The sequence below is a fragment of the Ictalurus furcatus genome, chromosome 5 (assembly GCF_023375685.1).
Source record: "Ictalurus furcatus strain D&B chromosome 5, Billie_1.0, whole genome shotgun sequence".
NCBI lineage: Eukaryota > Metazoa > Chordata > Actinopteri > Siluriformes > Ictaluridae > Ictalurus > Ictalurus furcatus.
The window spans coordinates 25,828,737-25,849,703 of NC_071259.1; the positions used below are offsets into that span (position 1 = coordinate 25,828,737).

The window sequence follows — 20,967 nt, forward strand, 5'->3', positions numbered from 1 at the left end:
AATGTAAGAAAGCATTAAATGAGCAGCAGTTCTACAGGTGAAGGTCAGAATGGTTTGAACTGACAAGAAAGTCATGGTAACCTAAATAATCTCTCTTTACAACCGTGGTGGACAGAAAAGCTTGTTGAACCTTGAGGTGGATGGGGCTACATCAGAACAGCAGCTCAGAAAAGCATAACAGAATGCATAACACATTGAACCTTGAGGTGGATGGACTACAGCAGCAGAAGCCCACATTGGGTTCCATTCCTATCATCCAAGAACAAGAATCTGATGCTATAGTGGGCACAGAATCACCGAAACTGGACAGTTGAAGATTAGAAAAAACAATGCCTGGTCTTTTTCCAATCTTCAAGTATCTAATTTCGGTGAGTCTCTGTAGCCTCAGATTCTAGTTCTTGGATGACAGGAGTGTGTCCTGATGTGGTCTTCTGCTGCTGTAGCCCATCCACCTGAAGGTTCAATGTGTTGTGCATTCTGAGATGCTTTTCTGCTCACCACAGTTGTAAAAAGTGGTTGTTTCAGTTATTGTAGCCTCCCTGTCAGCTCGACCAGTCTGGCTATTCTCCTTGGAACTCTCCTACCAAAAAGGTGTTCCTACCTACAGAACTACTGCTCAGTGATTGTATGCATTGCACTGCTGCCACAAGATTGCATGAATGGCCCAGTGTAAAGGTGTTCCTAATAAAGTGGTTAATGAGTGTATGTGTGTGGGCAGTGGTGTTGCTTTCTCAGAAACCTAATTGTCTAGGCTAAAAATGGGACTGAATGCAATATAATCCAGTATGGCCAGCTAGTTAACTAAATAACTGATAGTTAAATAATTGCTAGTTAATTGTGTATTAACACAATTAAGCTAAGTGAATGAGTATATGAATTCTCAGTAAGGAGACGACTGTGTGGCCATAGCCCTGATAATTCTGCTGATAAAAATGTATTTGTAGCACATTGTGTTTGCAACCTTGACAAGAAGTCACAAAGTCTTCCGCTATGAGATGTGGTGCTTTCAAGGAAAAATATAATTTGGGTCTTTCTAGGGTTTTATTTTCTCTAGATGTTACTTAACTAAAAGGTTTACTTTCTGTGGTTGTTGAACCTACTTTTCCACTATGCAACTACGTAATATATCATATAGAACTTTAATGTTCTGATGAGACCCACACGGGATTGACATGATTTTTTGATCGGTGCATCCAGGCCCTAAAAACATATTAATGAAGTAAAATTATTTTGATTATCAATACCCAAATATTTTGAGGTATATATGCGGGATATGTGGCTTGAAATGGAGATGGAGGAGCATAAACCTATCATTATGCTCTTTTTTCTGATTTAAAGTTTTCTAATTTGATGGATTTACAACTACATGTTTTTGCAAAAACTGTTTTTCCCACATGGACTTCTATATAGAAATTGTAGAACCGGTAATGCGTTTCATAGCTCAATTTAATTTCATTCTATTATATTGATATGAACTACGTATATCCTGTGTTATTCTTTTGACTTGTAAAATAATTATTTCTAGGTAGGATTTGTTTTCTGATTTTATTTCAGCAAAATTACCCAAATAAGTAACTGCCATCATTTATATCTCTTTGGCTTTGTATTTTATTTATTTATTTATTTATTTTTTATTTTTTTGCAGTGATTTGTGAAATGAATATCACACAGACACAGAAGCAGACATAGGCACACACACAAATGCACACAGGCACACACTCAGCTACCTTCCCATTTCAAGTGTTATCATGGGTCATTTCTATCCTTTCAACTGGTTGGATAATAAATTAATTTTATTTACCATTTCACAATCGGAATAAGATTTGAGAAGAAGCACAAAATGAAATAAAACCTTAACAGCTCTCTGTATACTGTAATTAGCCATACAGTTTTAAATAAAAATCCACTTCAGCATCACACCAGGTGACATTTCTGCATTTGGTACATACATCTTACTTTCTGAAGCATACTAATAAATAATATAAATGTTATGAGTGTGTGTTTAAATGATTCAAATGACTTGGACTTGGCACTCAACAATGACTTGGCACAAAAATAAAGCATGTGATGTGTTTGATATTAAGTCCTAGAAAACGGATAACTGTACAGTTTCTGTAAAAAAAAAAAAAAAAAAGAAAAGAAAAGAAAAAAGAAAAGAAAAGAAAAGAAAAGGAGTCTTTTAAATTTTGATGCACAAACCGTGAAAATGTATTGCGTACCATTGTGGAAAAATTTGACCAACCAATGACTAAGGCTCTTTGACAGTATAGATATAATACACAAACTGTGACCATAGCCACCCAACATACCAACTGTCATTTATAAGTAATGGCACCCCGTAGCAAATAAAATGGCTTCTATGGATGAACAATCATCAGGACCTGTATTACTGAATCATCACTAATAACGACGAGGGTCTTCAAAATGTCTCTTCCCCCCGACTGAATATCATATTAACAGTTCCAAGAGTTGATGCACCACAACTGAGTAAGGTGATGTGTGTCTGAGTATATATGTGTGTGTGTGTGTGTGTGTGTGTGTGTGTGTGTGTGTGTGTGTGTGTGTGCGTGTGTGTGCATGTATGTGTGTGTGTTTGTGTGTACAAAAATAGAGAAGACTATTCTATTTAAAACAGGGCCTAAAAACAATACGTTAAACTCAAAAGTCAGCCAAGGTTCTCGTCATTTCGTTTCTTTTACCTAATCAAAATCAAATAGTGCTCCTTATAAATATTTTTGGACGTCTGCAACACATTTTGTTCAACTATTTCAAAACATAGTTCAAATACATATTTATAGATTCTATACAAAAAAAGGATGGGTTGATATAGAATAACTGTCACAGAAATGACTCGTCGTTGTGTCTGTAGTTTTCAATAGACTCCCAGACGCGTCCCATCTGTACATATTGGCACATATTGGCGTTATTGGCACATAGTTCTGAAAAGTCTGTTCGCCCTTTTCACAGAAAGCAGCCCATCGGGAAACAGCATTCCAACATGTCTGTGGTGGTGATCTTCCTCGGATACTTCTACACATACAGTAATTTATGTATATAATATATTAGCTTTAAGTATATTGTATCATTTCTAAATGACCGGAAGTTTACATGGAAAATAATCTGGAGTGGGAACCATAGAACGACTCTCATCAGTGATCAGCTTAGAAAAATAAACATCTTCGCTCCATGTCCAGGAAATCCATAGTTTGTAAAAAAACACGGTGCGTACGTTCTTATTCTTCTTTCTGCAATATATGGGCTTTTGTTTCTTTTATTGTTTTGTATTTTTAAGTTTTCTTTATTTCAGAATTCAAGGTGTTCCAATGGGATTCTGTAATTTGGGAAATTGGGAAAAAGTTACAATTAGGACACAAAATTACAAGCACTTTGCAGCACAGCTATTGTTTCATTAAATTCTATTACGGCTACTAATTACTGTGAATCGAAAAGTTCCACAAATAGCATATAATTACGGGATGTTTTCCAATCTTAAAGCCTACTTCTAAAGCAAGCAATTGCTGAATATAGTCTATTTGTGTTGTCTTCATAATTACAGTTTAAGTAAAACAGTGTATGCCATAACTAGTACTTCTCTAGTTCATCTACATGGTGTTATACAAAAGAGAAACATCCTCCTTTTTTGAGCATCATGACTCAGTGGTGAGCCACAGCCTGCATGTTAGCTGGGTAGAATTGTGAAACAACTGAGAAATGGGACATACCAGGGTCCAAAATTGAGGAAGCTGCAGTTACCCACAGGTACTAAAAGGCCTTCAGCAGGAGATCTCGAACCATTTATCAGACACAAAGGCCACAGGGATTAGCTGTCTTTCAGTTGGTGATGGTCTGGAAACAAACACAGTTATTTCTAAGATAACATTTATCTCTAAATATTTCTCTTAAAAAATATTTTATATATATATCTGTCCGAGTCCAATAACTACTCACATTGCACTCACTGATATTTAAATACATTATTTTATATGCTGAAACACTTTTAAGTGCTTATCACATATCCTCCCAGTGTCATTTATCCAGCGGCTAAACACTTCACAAGTTTAAAGCACCCATAAACATGTAATTTATTACCATTAAAATAACTTATGTACATTATATGTGTGGAACAGCAAGGTGCAACCCTTCACCTGGAGACATTTGTATATTTTCTACTATATGCAATTATAATTCACCATGTAAACTGTGTCTATCTTTATTGCAGCCATTAGGGCAGTTGTGGCTCAATGGTTAAGGCTCTGGGTTACTGATCAGAAGGTTGGGGGTTTAAGCCCTTGCATAACCAAACTGCCATTGTTGGGCCCTTGAGCAAGGCCCTTAAACCTAGCTGCTCCTGGGGCGCCATATCATGGTTGACCCTGCGCTCTGACCCCAACTTCCTAACAAGCTGGGATATGCGAAAAAAGAATTCACTGTGCTGTAATGTATAGGTGGTAAATAAAGGGTTCTTCTACTGCTTCTTCTTCTTCTTCTTCTTCTTCTTCTATTCATAGCCTGCAGATAGACAGGTGATTTGGAAGTCACTTCTGTTTAGGTAGACTTCTTGGATTTGTCACAGGTAGATATTAGTGGAATTTCAATACAGTTGCAATCAATATTATTCAACCCCCATTGCAAATAAGGTTTATTGTCAAAATTTACAGACTGTCAGCTGTTTGCAATGAACAATTCAAACAAAGGTGATTGAAATAAGTCTACACAACGAATGCTTCAAGTGTTTTCCCCAACTTCAACTGAAAATACAACTTATATTGATTTCTCCAGTTTCAAAATTATTCAACCCCATTCATGGCAAGCACCTTTAGTACGTAGTGGAGCACCCTTTTGCTGTTATGACCTGCTGCAAATGAGATGCATAGCTTCTGGCAGCATTCCTGAGGAGTCTTAGCCCATTCCTCATGAACAATGTCCCCCAGTTCAATAATATTCTTGGGTTTGCGTGCTGCAAACGCCTTCTTCAAATCTCACTAGAGATTTTCCATGGGATTCAAGTCAGGCAACTGTGATGGCCTTGTAGAATCAACCAGGACCTTTTCTGCAACCAAGCCTTGTTGGAATTTGAGGTATGCTTGGGATCATTGTTCTGTTGGAAGGTCCAACGATGCCCAAGCTTCAGCTTCCTCACAGATGACATGAAGTTTTCTCATAGGATTTCCTGATACTTTAATGAATCCAGCTTGCCTTCCACACGTTGCAGGTTTCCAGTGCCAGAGGATGCAAAGCAGCCCCAGAGCATCACCGAGCCACCACCATGCTTGACTGTGGACAGAGTGTTCTTTCATCATTCTTCTTTCTCCAGACATACCGCTGATCCATCGAGCAGAAAAGTTCCAGTTTTATTTAATCGCACCACAGAACAGAATCCCAAAACTTCTGTGGCTTATTCATATTATTTTAAGCCGACTTTTCTTGTGCTTTTGGTCAGTAGTGGTGTACATCTTGGAGTTCTGGCATGGAAACCTTCTGCTTTTAGTATGCGCCATACTGTGCTCACTGAAACCTTAGTGCCTGTTGCCACCAAGTCTTGCTGCAGGTCTTTTGCCTGCCTTCTCAGAAATCTGGTTGTAGCCGCTGATAGCTTTGTTTTTCTGCCCTTCCAGGTATTTCATATATTTTCTAACCCTAGACAGTTCAGGTATTTCATGTGTTCCAGCTCAAGCACACCTGTGCAACTAATGAAGCCCTTGATTAGTTGCATCAGGTGTGCTTAAGACAACAGCTATTTTGCAAATTTGTCCTGTTGTGAGGGATTCCATTCAGTGGGTTGAATAATTTTGAAGAACTGGAGAAAACATTATAAGTTGCATTTTCAGTTGAATTTGGGGAAACCACTTGGATCATTTGTTCCGTTGATCTATTTCAATTGCTTTTGTTTGATTTGTCCATTGCAAACAGCTGAAAGTCTATAACTTTTGACAATAAACCTGATTTGCAATATGAGTTGAATAATTTTGATTCCAACTGTATGTGAGACTTGATTTACATAGTGACATTCTCAGCAATTTATTTTTTAACAATGGTAGTAAACTTTTTTTGTTTATCACTAATATTAGCTAATATAGTTAGCAGAGATATTAGTTCCTAGTAAACTAGCTTACATTAGTCACAGGTCAATGACTACATGCAGTGTTTACATGCACATCAAATTCTGTTTAAGGTCTATTTGGAATGCAGGCATATTCCAAATGCAATGTCTATATGCGTACAGGCATCAGGATATTCCTGTATACATGGTTATTCTAAGTATGATCTACATGTGCATTTTTTCTTTCCCACTGTTATTTCCTGGGAAACTCAAGATGCTGTCATTGCTACGCACGACTCCTCGCAGACTGCGCATGCAGGATTTTCTGAATAAGGTGTTTGCATGCAACAAATTTCCAATTAAAACAGGCATGTTCTGAGGGTGGGGATCAGAATTTGGGGAATCAGAATATGGTCTTAAATTGAATCAGGCAATCAGATTGCTGTGTTTACATGACTCAATACTAATTAGAATATTGCCAAATTGATGTGTATGTAAATGTAGTCAGCGAGATTAAAGTGCTGGGCTCATAATTTACATCCGCTTATTCTCTGTCATTTATTCAGCAATATCAAAACCTGTCAAAACACTATATATCATAACAACCACAGTTTTGTTCATCACTTCCATTAGTTAAAGGCGCAATGTTGTTTATTTTTTTCAGTGGTGGCTTGACAGTTAAGGCTCTGGGTTACCGATCGGAAGGTCAGGGGTTCAAGCTCTAGCACTGCCAGGCTCTGGGTTACTGATCGGAAGTTCAAGGGTTCAAGCCTCAACACTGCCAAGCTGCCACTGTTGGGCCCTTGAGCAAGGCCCTTAACCCTCTCTGCTCCAGGGGCGCTGTATCATGGCTGACCTTACACTCTGACCCCAAGCTCCTAACATGCTGGGATATGCGAAGAAAAGAATTTCACTGTGCTGTAATGTATATGTGACCAATAAAGAATCATTTATTTTTATTATTTCCTGCTTGTACAAATAATCTAGAAAATATGTAGAACATTATTTTTAAAAAATTGTTGTATTCATTGCCTCACCACAAGTGTATTCTGTGGCTGGAAAACACATTCGAAAAACTGGGTTATGGTCCAGAGTGCTTGTTTGTGTTTGGATGAGCAAATTTTGACAAATCTTGCTTAAATCACTTTTAACTTGCATGGAGCATGGAGGATTGATTAAAATCTGATATATTAAGAAAGTTTCTGTTTTAAATGGGAAAAATGACACAAGTACCTATCTATATAATCAGTTATCCAAGACACTGAGGAGTCAAATAATGTGTTTTTGAGTTCAGATTTACTGTACTATCAAAAATATTGTCTACTGGATTGGTAAATATGATACCATGTAGTTAAATCACATCTATTGATGCTAGTTATATAATTGCTTTATAGTTGTTGTAGTATGAGATCAGTTTTCTCACCTTGCAGCCAGCTGTACATAAAACGTAATGGGAGGCAGAGAAAGGACACTCATTTAGAAGGGACAGTTTGGCAGAGGGAGAACTTGACAACCTTACATTTCTAAATATTTTCATAGATTTATGGCCTGGGTTAGTAAATGTGCATCTGAGATGAAAAGGAAAGAAGGCTCCGAAGTGGGTTTTGTTTCATTATATGTAGTGAGTTTTAGTTCATACCATTCTTCAACTGTTTGTTCCCTCTTGCAATAGAGTGCATCCAAAGAAATTACATGTTTACATAACCTTCTTTGAGGGGAATTTGATAGCTCCAAAGACCTTTATGTAATATAGGACTGTCAAAGCCAATGAAATGTTTGCTCATTGTTCAAAATGTCACATCTTTACATGCCTTTAGACTAATTGCTAGGTCAAAATAATATCCTTTAATGCATGTTTGTGTCCCAGGCAGCTAAGCTTTACAAAACCAGCACAAATAATTAAAACACAAATATACCCTGAAGAAAAAGTGCAAAGAAATATCGGTTGGTCTCCACCATGCACATTTTCAAGCAGGGATTTTAAAAAAAATATGGGGAAACAACAGAAAAAATATAATTACAGTGCTTGAGGCAAGATTCTAAAAACTCTAAGTGTTTTGTAGAAATAGGGAATAAAACCAGCCATGCACTACTCAGAGTAAGACAGCCTATGATCTTTCCTCTTATGTGTTTTAGAAGTCCACTTTTTGTAGGCAAGATAAAACAATAATAAAAAGAAAATGAATAAAACATGTACACGCAACGGAAACATGTAACCATGTCAAAGTCTGTCATGATTGATGTCATAATGTGTCATAACAGTAGTCAGTGTTCCTGGGATACGCTCCGAATCCACGGCAACCTTGACCAGGATAAAACAATTACTGATTTTTTTTTCAATTACTGAATAAATAAATAAGCCTTTACAAATCTTGATCAAAGTTATAATTAAGCAGAATGTAAGTGTTAATGCCAAAATTGTGATGAATTGTGTTCATAGTTGGGTGCCATTCTTTCATTATGTGACATGTTTTATCATCACTGTTATGACCATTATCATATAATATGTGTAATGATCTGACATACGATATCGAGAGCACACTTAGCAAAAATTAGCATATGACATGAGCAGTCACTTGAATAACAACTATGTAGTGTTGCTGTGTCTCTAGATTTGGTGAATTTTAAGACCCCTGAACAACTTTATGTAAGAAAGACCCTAGCAAAAAATACAACTTTATTGAATGAAGGTTGTACAAGCTGAGAGAGCCGGTTTGGTCAACTCACCATCACCGTGTAAAGCCTGTCTTAATTTCGCTTGCACAAGCCTATGTTCCCCCAATGATCAACTACTGATCACCACTGTTCAAGAACCTGCAACTTTTAACTGGGGTGTGTAGACTAGTTAAATCCACCATAGGTAGTGGACTATTTTGTAAAAAAAAAAAAATGTCCTCTTTCTATAAGAAATGTTACAATATATTATTTTCTATTCTGACCAAACTGTATTGTATTTTTATATATTCTATTCTAATCTATTCTATTCTATATAAAACGTTGGTCATTATTATTTGTGCAGGCATTTTGACTTAATACATCGTCTCCATTTCAAGACAAGTCTAACCAGACAACTTGGCTTTCAGTCTCCAAGTACAAGATGGAAAAATTAGTTTAGATAGAGCAAATCACTTGGTGTATGTAAATATATTTCAGTCATGACAACTCACAGAGTGAAATTGTGAGCTTTAGATGGGGAGGGAGCGTAAATAGGCTTGGTCTGGTGGACTAGATCTGCTACTGCTGCTGCTGAGCGAGTATGAATACTTGGTCTTATAGACATGGTCAGACATAAAAGTAAAACTCTAAAACTGAATGTGTTTGGATTGGAAATGTAAAGAACAAATTTCCAATTGATATCCCAGAAGTACAACAGTTAAAAACGTTTTAGGAATATATATATATATATATATATATAGAGAGAGAGAGAGAGAGAGAGAGAGAGAGAGAGAGAGAGAGATAGATAGATAATAATGGTTGTGTCGATCATAATTGGTCAAAAAAAAAGAAGAAATCATACAAGTAAATGGAAATCATGTAGTCTAAGTTATAAAACCAGAATCAATATTATTAAAACCTTTATATTGTCTAAAATATTATTCCTATAATGTATCTTACCCCCAACAGATGTGTGGGTGAAAAAATTTAATAAATTGTTTTGTAATTTTATATGGGACACAACTAGAGAGGTTACAAAAGTGAGCTGCTTTTTAACATGGTTAATTGCTGTAATAAGGCTTCAAGTAAGAGCAGTGTTTAAATGGAGTTGCTTCGTAAAAACAAGTAAATGCCCGATGCCTAACTGTGATGAAGAGGAAACACTCAAACATTTATTTCTGAAGTTTCTTGACTTTAAACCAAACCTTCATCTCCAGTTATGTTGTATTTAAAGGCATTCAAAAGGAATTAAGAAGACTAAAGACCAACACATCCTGGTTTAAAGACTCTGCAGTGTGGGACTCTATTTGTATGTAATGGTATCTTGGCTATGTAAGTATTTTTGATTATGTTTGTACCGTTTCCATATTCCAATTTAAATTTTTTTTAAAAGAAAGAAGAGAACCATCCTGCTGCTGCAAAGGTTATGGAAGGAGGAGCCCCCCCAGCAGATCTACACAGTGGTGCTGTGGGGCAGGGTAGGGTACAAAATTTAGTAGCACACACAGGCCATAGGCGCCAAGTTGGTTGGAATTATAAAGGGCTACGTGGGCAGAGAAGCGTGGCTTATAGGTTGTTGCACGGCATCAAGGGAGCCAATCAGCTCTCAGACAGCGTTTCATGGCTGAACTGGGCATTTAATCTTCAGAAACATAAGCAATTTACCATATGAAAGCTGTCATTCATTTTGCTTAGTGTGTGTGTGTGTGCATTGTGTGCATTGTGTGCATGTTCGTGAAGGTGTCAAGAAATTTTTGAGCATTGTTAAATATGTATTTAACGCTCTATTCAGGATGCCTCTCTCACCTGCTTCCATTGTAGGTGGTCTTGTAAATCGGTGTGTGTTGGATCATCTCGTCTGTGTAGACTGGCACAGCGGTGCGCACACACTCGTGAGAGCACTGTAAACTGTCATTGTAGGCGGTGAAGATGTCCACCTTGCTGGGCACACGTGCCGGCGTGAAGTCAGTCAGGTTCTGGCAGCTCTCTTCCTGCTGGTTGATCTTCCTCTGGTGGCTAGTGTGGCGGCCATTCCCCGACTGTGCACAGCTACAAAAACACGCACCAAATTCACAAAGCCAACATAAAATCATACCTTGAACCCCTGTGTCTGTTTTACACTTAACATTTACAGGGGAAACAGACACAAAAATTTCAGTCCCGATACAAGTGAAGGTATGAATGTGATAGAGAGTCAGACTGAACGACAAGGACAGGGAGAGACTGACAGAAACCACGAAAATATCATTAATCACAATTATGATAGAAAAGAATCTTTCCTACCAGTTTTTAAGGACTAGTGTTGTTATCAAGGCTGCAACGACCATGATGAGGGAAACAGTGATAGTGATGATCTGATGCACTGCCAAACCTGCAAATATAGACAAAAGGCCACAAACAACCTCAATTCAGTTCAATTCTTTTCAACTCTGGTCTGTAGCACATCTAGGTGGCATGTAAAGGGGTCCATGGGTAGTTGGAGGCCCACTAGAGTAAAACTGTATGAAAAGTAATCATTAAAGTGAAAAATTGTAAATTTTATATGGGAATTTTTTTGTAACAAATGTACAGATGTTAATTAAGTAAAAATTGGCTCTGTTGTGCTGTGGGAGGATTCTTTTTCTGGCATGGGTTTGGGTTCCTTAGTCACTGTGACATCACTGCATATCAACACAAAGTTTTGATATGAAGCATTTTGATGAAGTATTTTCTATCTTGGTGGGTGTTGTCTCTTCCAGGATGACTCTACCCCCACCCACAGGGTGAGAGGGCTCACTGAATGTTTCTATCAAGCTTGAAACTTATGAAAATCATACGCCATGGCCTTGACAGATACCAGATATCAACCCAACTGAACATGTACAATATGTGAGATTCTGGAGCGACATGTTAAACAGCGCTCTACAACACCACCATCAACACTGAGGGAATAGCTTTTGGAAGAATGTTGTTCATCGTTCCAGTACAGTTCCAAGGACTTGTACAATCTGTGCCAGGCCATGTTGAACTAATGCACTTTTTTATATTATCCTTTAAATTGTCACCCATCTGTATTCTACTATTACTACTTTTCACACGCTTGATATTCTCAAGCACACTGCCCTGGAGGAAAAGCAAAATGAAAAAAAAATAACCATAATGATGTAATGATATCACTCACTAAAGAATTTTCTTCAGTTAGAGCCAAATTTTCCAAAAATGACAGTGAACGTTATTACAGCAAACTGCACATACTGAACAGCCAGTTCAGATATTTATACCTAGAGCCCCAATCCCTGCAACTGACAGGAACTGAAGTGTTACCATGCTCTCTGTTAGTAAATTCATGCAATCTTGTTGTAGGATTAAATACATCAACCTACGTCACTCCTGGCTACAGACAAACTATATGACCCTGAGGCTTTTAGGGCTAACCCACAGAAAACTTGGCCCTCCATGTCCTATTTATGCAAATACTGTATGCCTGGCGAGCAAATGAGAGCAACTTCAACCCCATTGAATGATGAAGCAGAGATGGTCTAATCGAGGCAATCTGCCACCAGTTTGACATAATCGGCCTACACATTAGCAGAAGTGGGGTGCTGCTGAGCAATACTGGCTGCCATGGTAAGTCACGGTTTCATATAGTTCTGCTTCAGAAGCAATAACACACTCCGTGACCTGAAGACACCAGGCACGGACACTTCCCTTGGCAAAATGGTAAATTGAGCACGGAGGCCAGCAGAAGTCCACTGACAGAATATCATCAATAACGCTTCCACGCATTTTACACAGTCATCTCATTTATAGTTTATGTTATATTCATTACCCTGGCAAGGATACAAAATGAGACCATGTTCTGTAGGCTAAATCAATACATTTTTCTTGTGCAAATGTAACCTTTTAAAGGTGTTTGAACATGTCATATTATGAAAGATTGAAGCTTTGAAATGCCATATTCAATTGCCATTCACTGCCAGTGCTCTGGAATGCATAGCAGGCGACAGGTCAATGGGCTCAACTTGTAGTGATGTGACTCAAACTCAGATGAGTGAGATAGAAAGAGCAGCCAGTCTTGAACTCTGTGTTTATGGTATAATTGAGGGTATGGGCACAGCAAGGAAATATAACAATCCTGGGTGCTGAGTGCTTGGCGCTGGCTGAAATACCTCCTATCACTGCCTTCCTATTGTGCTACGAAAGCCCCAATTCAATTTTCTTCAAAAGTAAGAAAGAAACTGAGGTTCTATAAACTAAGTTAGACACCAGACACTCAGTGCTTCAAAATACACAAGTACCAAGGCCTCAGGTTATGTTTTCTTCTCCAATAAGCAACTTGATCAAATTCATGTTTCAGTCCAGCACATGCCAAACTTTAATATACTGTAATAGCATTATTTAATATACTGTAATAAAAGCTATGGATCAACTGTGGAACAGGGACCAACAATCTTGCTGGAGCATCTGTTATAACAAGAAATGAATATCCACTATCCTGCTGTTTTCACATAATACAACAAATTTCGCTTAAATATGTGTGACCAGCTTTTAGGTACTAGGCTGAATGATACATCTGGTTTATCCATTTGTCAAAATCATCCAGATTGAACTGATGTCTGAGTGTTCATGGGTTTTGGGTTTTTTTTTGCCATGGACCTTGGAGTTATAGCTGAAAACTCAAGTTTTCAGGTAAAATGGTGGCAGGTTCTCAATTGAGAAAGACGGAACCATACAATTCATTCATTTATTCATTTTCTGTCACAGTGGCATCTGGTTGATAAGTTCTGTCCAGACTTCTCTATCCCCAGCCACAGATTCCTGCTCCTCCTTGGGGAATCCCCATATGTTCCTAAACCAGCTGTGAGATATAATCTCTCCAGCATGTCCTGGGTCTGCATCAAGGTCTTTGACCAGTGGGACAAAGTGGGATACAGCTATTGGAGGTTGTAAGGTGCACCTGTGGAGGAACCTCAGCTCCATTGCCTGTACTCATGACTATCCACAACTCAGGACCACATGTGAGGATAGGGATGTAGACTGACTGGTAAACAGAGAGCTATTATCTAATCAGCAACATTTATTTGAATTGTCTTAACTATAGGGTCAATATTATAGTCTATTTATAATAGATTATATATACAAGCTACTTGATTTAAAAAGGAATAAATGCATTTGAGAAGCAGCTCAACCCACTGAGTCCCATTGAGAGGCAGAGTCATCTACAAATGAAAGCGGAGGTGATTCATGATTCGGAAAAATGTGACTCAGCAACAAGCACACTGAAATGAAATCCTGCTTATGCATCCCCACTACTCACAAAAATGCCTACAGTGGCATCATAGAGAATATTTAAGATATAGAAAATACATAAAGATGCATTTTGTTTTATCCATCACATTCATTAGAAATAAAGTCCAGATGTTCTTATTTAATGATAAATAAAGTTCTTATTTAACGATCAAAAAGCAACAAGAAAGCTGCTATGCTTTTGGGATTTGCTCACCATGGTTTGCCACCTTAGACTTTTTAACACACTTTTTAGTACACTGAACTTGATATGGTACACCAATCCGTGGCCTGTGCTTTTTAATGAGCTAGGGTTTTTTTTAACCATTGCTGTTGTTGTTGTTGTTGTTGTTGTGGTACTGTCTTGTTAGTGCCACATCCTAATTTCTGTGCAAGGCTTCATCACTGTTGCTAATTAGCCTTGAGAATGTGGCATCACCATTAAATCGATTTATGTGCGTCAGTGTTTCTGAATGTAGGGCTGAATTGATAACCATATGTGGGCTGGGAGATTAAGGCAAGCAAGCAGGATGTCACAGCAAGCCAGGCTGACTCAAGCGGCACATGATGTTGAACATGTGAGAGTGAATGTTTTTATTTCTGCAAAGATTAAGCAGGATTATTGCAGCAGTCTTACTAAACACAGTGCCTCAGCACAGCTGTCAACATGATGGTGACTCAAGTGGTCCATTAGTAAACACAAAACAAGTATTAGTGGTAGGGTAATGTCCAATCAGTAACAAAAAACATCATACTTCATGATTTTACTAACAGTGGGCCTTTGTGCGGCGTATGTTTTAGGTAAGGAATAAAACCAGACAGGTGTGCAGTTATTAAAAAAAAAAATCAACAGCAGAGTGGCCTGGTGCATTATTAGACACATAAGCCCAAAGTGTCTAATAATTCTTTGTAAATTCTAGTATAGTGACAAAGAAATTTCCACCAGATTACTTAAAATCTTTCCTAACATCAGTAATATCAAGTGTGAATGAGTGCGATTTAATAGTATCCTTTTCAGACATTTAGAAATGAAATGATTTCATGTAAAGCTATGTATATACATGCTGAGTATTAATGTAGTGAAATTCAGCTTTATATCTCCCCCCTAATAATAAACCACCACGCCAAATATTCTAAGGTTCTGCACTGAGCCTGTACTCTGAATACTAAGGTGATAAACAGTTGATTTCTACAGTGGCACAATACTATTGGCCCAATTCTGAAACACTCACAACACTATAACCAGCCCTGACATTTCATTTACTTTATATAACAGCAGCCCACTTGTGCCAAGGCAGTTCAGTTTGAATAAGCAGCTCTACAGAAGTTTGATTGCACCTAAGAAGTAATGTTCTACAGTTTGACCGAGTAGGTAGCCCTTAATAATGGTGTTGTTGTTGTTTTGTTTTTTCTCCTTTCTCCACTGCACTGTATTACCTGCTGTCAGGGGGGTTCAAACACTCATTTAGCCCATATCGATTTGCTGAGCTGTCCTGATTGGTTAGCTGACATTGGCCCATGTGCTTCTGCATATGCATGAGGACAAGTTCACTTCCTTTGCCTCTATTCAGTTCTGCGGTCACAGCAGGTTAATGTCATCTCCTTCTCGCTTGCTAGAAAACATCCTGCACACATATGTGGCTTTGAGGGTGGTATAAACCTCCACCACAGGGTTTTAACCCATTAAAAATAAAACAATATTAGAAATGCTTGTGCCAATGTGGTGTTCTTAATGTAATTTGTAAAAAAAATAATAATAATAATAATACTAATAAATAAAAGATACCTGTAGTCCCCTGTGTGTAACCTGCAAGGCCGATTCTTTTGTTTTTGCTGTACACTGAAGACAGTTGGGTTTGAGAGCAAAATATGAATATGAGACGATAGATTTAAGCTCAATTCAATTTCAATTGCAAATCAAGTACATCTAGATGTGTTATACAACTTAGAACATAGCACCTTTCATTTGAAACCACTCATTTTTCAAGTAATCAAAAATATTTGAACATATTCAAAGTTTGTTGTTGCCCTTGTTAGATTGATTGTTTCAGCAATTAATAGCTCTGAATATCTACTCTTGGTTTGAGACTTAGGTTTTGCCTGTGAAAACTGCATTTGTTGTTTAAAAGGATAAACCAACATGAAGACCAGAGAGCTGTCCATGGGAGAAACGTAAGGCATTCTGAAGCTGAGAAAAGAAGTAAAATCAGTTATTGCACTTTGCACAGGCATTGGGCATAGCCAATACATCACTTTGGAATGACCAGAAAAAAATAAAAAAATACTAGTAGACTAACAACCAGACATGGAACAGTTCGGACAAGGAAAACGGCAGTTGATAACAAACATTGTGAAAGCTGTGATGACAAACATCAGTGACATCACCAACAACCTCCACAGTGCAGGGGTGAAGGTATCACAATCCACCATTCGAAGACGACTTTGAGAGCAGGAATTTTGCTACCATATCACAAGATTCAAACCACTCAACAGCAGTAAGAATCAGAAGGCCAGATTGACATTTTGCAAAAAAAAAAATGCACAGTTGAGCCACAAACATTCTGGAACCAAGTTTAACCTCTACTAAGTAATAGAAAGGCCAAAGTGTGGAGAAAGAAAAGCTCCAAAACATACTAGCATTGGTCAAGCATGGTGGAGGTATGGTGGAGCTTCTGGAATGGGATCATTAATCTTTTTTGATGATGTAACTCATGATGGTAGCAGCAGAATGAGTTCAGAAATCTACAGGAACATTCTGTCTGCCAATTTACAGAGAAATGCTTCCAATCTAATTGGGAGGAACCTCATCAAGCAGCAAGACAATGACCAAAAATACACTGCCAGCACAATAGAGAATTTCAGCATGGGGAAAAGTGGAAAGTTATAGACTGGCCTAGTCAATCACCAAACTGTAACCCAACTGAGCATGCATTTCACCTCATGAAAAGGAGACTGAAGGGAGAACACATAAAACAATTTGGGTGGTCTGCCACAAAAGGTGCCATGTTCTAAGTTGTTTAACACATCTAGATGCAAATATCAGGAAATGAAAGCTGAAATTCTGATTTATTGTCTCATATTCATCTTGATCTGAAACCCAAATGTTTTCAGTGTATAGCAAAAACTAAATAATTGGCCTTGCCATTCAAAATACTTTTGGATTCTACTTTACAAGATTTTTCATAAACATTTATATTGCAGAACTCTCGTACATTTTCTTCACCATCATGAGTAACATAATAAAGAACAGTCAAACAGTGTATGCCAAGATATTAATAATGGAACAATAACAATTATAATAGTTCAACAGTTTGCATCATATAATTATGTTCTAATAACTAGCATGCTCACCTTTTGTCTTCATAACTTCCTCCAACCTATGTGATATCCTCTAAGGAGACTTCCTGCCAAATTTATTCTAACCCTGCCAGATTTATTGGCCAATCATCACCGGTTCATCTTGACATATCTGTTATAACTCAGCCAGATGTCATCCACTGCCTCCTTCATATCAGGTCTGGAGACTTTCATGGCAAAACGTTCTTTCTTTTGGTTTGTCTTTTGATTTTTGCCTTATGTTTTGCAATGCACGTTTTTAGCAGGATTTTAAACTATTTGAACATTTATTTCTTTAAAATAAATTATAAAATAAAGGTACAATTTCCTTATTTTTTACCAAAAAACCAGAGAGGGTGCAAAAAGTTGCACTCAATCATATGCTCATTTCACCTGAGCTCATGCCTGTCATCATTGCATATGTCATGTAATAGTGGAAAAGGAAAAAAAACTAAGTTTCCCATCAGCCACTGCACCATCTCACATGTCTCATTCACCTGTTTTGCGGTTAGCTCATTAGCACTGGTGCGTATATTCAGTCATGTTCAGCACTGCACTGTTGTCTTGCGTTGTTTGTTTTGCCCCCATTTATCACATTATGCTCGTCTATGATCCATGTAAGGCTTGTTTGTTACTTTATTAAACATTTCACTTATATTCTGCAATTGCGTCTGACTCTAAATCCAAATCGAGACAAATATAGTTTTATAATTACTGCTAACTATGCATATAATATTACTAAATGAATAAAATTTTGGGCATATTTTTTAAAAATATTTTTTAAAGATATATTTTAAAATTATATTTAATTGTGTTGCTATAAAGACAGTCTGCATCAATCCTCTCCCCTTTTCTCCTTCAAGTCTCTTCCTTCCTCTTTCATGCTCTGATGGATGCAGAAAGCCAGGGGTAAGGGAGTCTTGTTTACGATGGAATGCCAGAGTTTTTATGAGACTTGTGTTTTGTACTCGACCTTGAACAACGCTCAAAATCTAACAGGCTGATTCACCTCTTGTTCCACATATCGATTTCTATCAGGGGACTCATTCCCCAGCCGTCATAAGTAACCCATCACATTCATGAGACAAAGCCATATAATACCGAGAGGGACTGGTGCTAAAGGTACGTCTATTACTCCCTGGTTTACAGAATCAAAGAGAAGGGCAATGTGTCATTTCATTCAGTCTGAGCCTGAGGAGAGGTAAATACTGCATGCTGAAACCAATTTTCAGAGAAAAATATCCCTGGTCAAACTTTTAACGGTTTTGTTTAACTTGTAATTTATTGAAATATCTATTTAAACTGTGTATCCACCCCCCACCCCCGGGTTCTATGAAGAAAAAGAAAAAGTTATCTTATTAAACTGCCAGTGGCATTGTTTCCAGCTTAGCAACGTCATTATATTAACATCATTTCAAAAGCCAAGCAACAAAGCTAGTGTTTTTTCGTTGATAACGAAATCATTCATCACTGATTACCATTGTTCTTAACAACCAATCACTGGTGACTAATGTTCCCAAAAGCCAATCACTGATAACCACTGTTTGTCCAACTCCCATATTTCCTTGTTCTTCATTTTAAACTCTCTTCTCAGTTATATTTAAAAGTTATTCTACCCATTATTATTTCCTTCCTGTACATACATTTTGCTTACTGACAGGTATGTGATTTACAGTAAAAACAAATATTAGGATTGTGCAGTTGTAAAAATCTCAATATACAGCACAAGGATTAAACATGCTGGCTTCAATAGAAACTAGCAATACTGGTCTCTGATAATGGCAAACTGTTTTATATTTATATTTAGCATTCATGGTGGCTTTGTCTAAGGAATATAAAGAGAATGTGATTTTTTTTTTTTATAAGAAAATAATGCATGTCTATATTTGCTGTGTACAATCCATGTATGTCATTTTAAATATGAAAATGTACACCAATGACCTTTCAAGATCATTTTAAGCTGAAATATGTCTAAATTTCAGACTTTTTTTTCAGTGTGGGATTTTGTTCCTGAAAAACTGCCTTTTTTTGGAAGATGCATGCGTTTCATGAAACAATGACGATATTCTGCATTCCCAAATGAGAAAGAAGGCTCTGCAGCTCCACACAATTTGCTCTTCTGTGCCCTGCCACGTCACTCAGTCACCTTGAATTTGATGCAGTGATAGTATTCGTTTCCCAGGCAGTTTTGCCAATAAACAGGACAAAGGCACTTGTACCTGTGGGACAGAGATACAACTCAAGTATCATTACTCCAAAATTGCAGGTGTGTGCTGCTGTCAGCTCTATAGCTAAAACCAGATGTGATGGTGACAGGCCACACCATTCCCATCCTATAGTATACATACCCACAGGGCATGGCACAGATGAACAGGGATTTTAGAGGGTCATTCAGAAAGACGTTACAGGTGCAAGGCTAAAAAACACTGCATAGTGTTGTCTATCTATAGTAACAGGCAGGCACAGAAATGTCAAAAGGACAGTGTAGTGGAAATAGGACACTTAAAAAAGTAACACTTTTATGGGACAAATAGGCTGCAGATATAGAGCTTACTGACAGATCTTTTATACAGCTTGCCCATCTTTTTGACAAAACTATGCATTGCACATGGAAAATTGACATAGTATGTCTTGTGATTGTGAGCAATCAAGCTAATGAGCATGGAGACTATTAGACCTTATGGACCTTATGGACCTTATATCCCTATGGATATGGGTTTCATATAGGTTAGATAGTAGATCTATCACACTGTCATGGTGTCCCCATTTGTGTCCTGCTGTGTCTTTGTAGTTTCATGAAAACCTATTGTGCAATTGGTTAGTTTAAATCTGAGCCTTTTTCCAAGGTCTGCTTTTATTGCACTTCCTCTTTCTTTTACCTAGACATGGATTATGGATTATCCTTGTTTGAGGTTATCTGCCTGTATTTTGACCCATTCTATGAACTCTAACTATGATTCTTGGACACCATGCGCAGTGCGGCAGGTAATGACATCATTGACATACGTTTTGACATATGGATATGGCTTCCATATGAATCCATCCATCAGGAGCAGAAAAAAGAAAGAAAAGGCGCCAAGAACGTGAAGCAAAAGAGCAAGACAAACTTAAAGGTATGTATTTTTTGTAATATTTTAAATTCTTATTTACTCTTGACAAATTAATTAAAAACAATACTCTAGTCAGTCCATATCAACAGATTCAATCGTAGTCCATTGTGTTTCGTTAGAAATGCCCCATGATGAAATGTAATTTTCAGTTTGTGTCAGTAGACACCAATAATCAAAACATTCTTATACATGTTTTAATGTAAAACATAATCCTGTTCAGCAAGACAAGCTGCCATATGACTCCTGTCAGTACTTTAAAAACAATGCCCATTATTCTAAAGTTTGCATATGTAGAGAATTATTGATGTATTAAAATCAACTCACTATGTTGTTTGTTGACAATAAAACTGCTCTGGCAGATTAAGGGGTGGGGTTATTTGGGGGTTTTTATGAAGGCACTGATAGGGGCCCCATGACAAAGTTTTGCTTAGGGCCCCCAGAAGTCTAGGGCTGGCACTGAGTCAAACTGATATTAAAGGTCAAAGTAAAGGCATTTGCACACCAGTTCTGGTTTAGTTTAGAGGGGCTTATAATTCCAGGTTTACTTTCACATAGAATAAT

At 37.5% G+C, this 20,967-nt stretch overlaps 1 protein-coding gene across 2 annotated transcripts in view; it reads right to left on the minus strand.

Moving 5' to 3' along the window:
- Nucleotides 1–1,708: 1,708 nt before the first annotated feature.
- ajap1 (adherens junctions associated protein 1) overlaps nt 1,709–20,967 on the minus strand; it is a 61,997-nt gene continuing 42,738 nt past the window's right edge. Inside the window, exons 3-6 of one of the 2 annotated variants that reach the window (XR_008385993.1) lie at nt 10,979–11,066; nt 10,502–10,744; nt 3,723–3,846; nt 1,709–3,331 (exon numbers count right to left, since the gene is read on the minus strand). Coding sequence is in view for 1 of the 2 variants with exons in the window: in XM_053625422.1 (XP_053481397.1) it covers nt 3,774–3,846; nt 10,502–10,744; nt 10,979–11,066 (404 nt within the window). In the remaining variant the exon portion in view is untranslated. Of the gene's footprint in view, nt 3,332–3,359; nt 3,847–10,501; nt 10,745–10,978; nt 11,067–20,967 lie in introns of those variants that run through there. The other variant, XM_053625422.1, reaches the window with a different exon arrangement.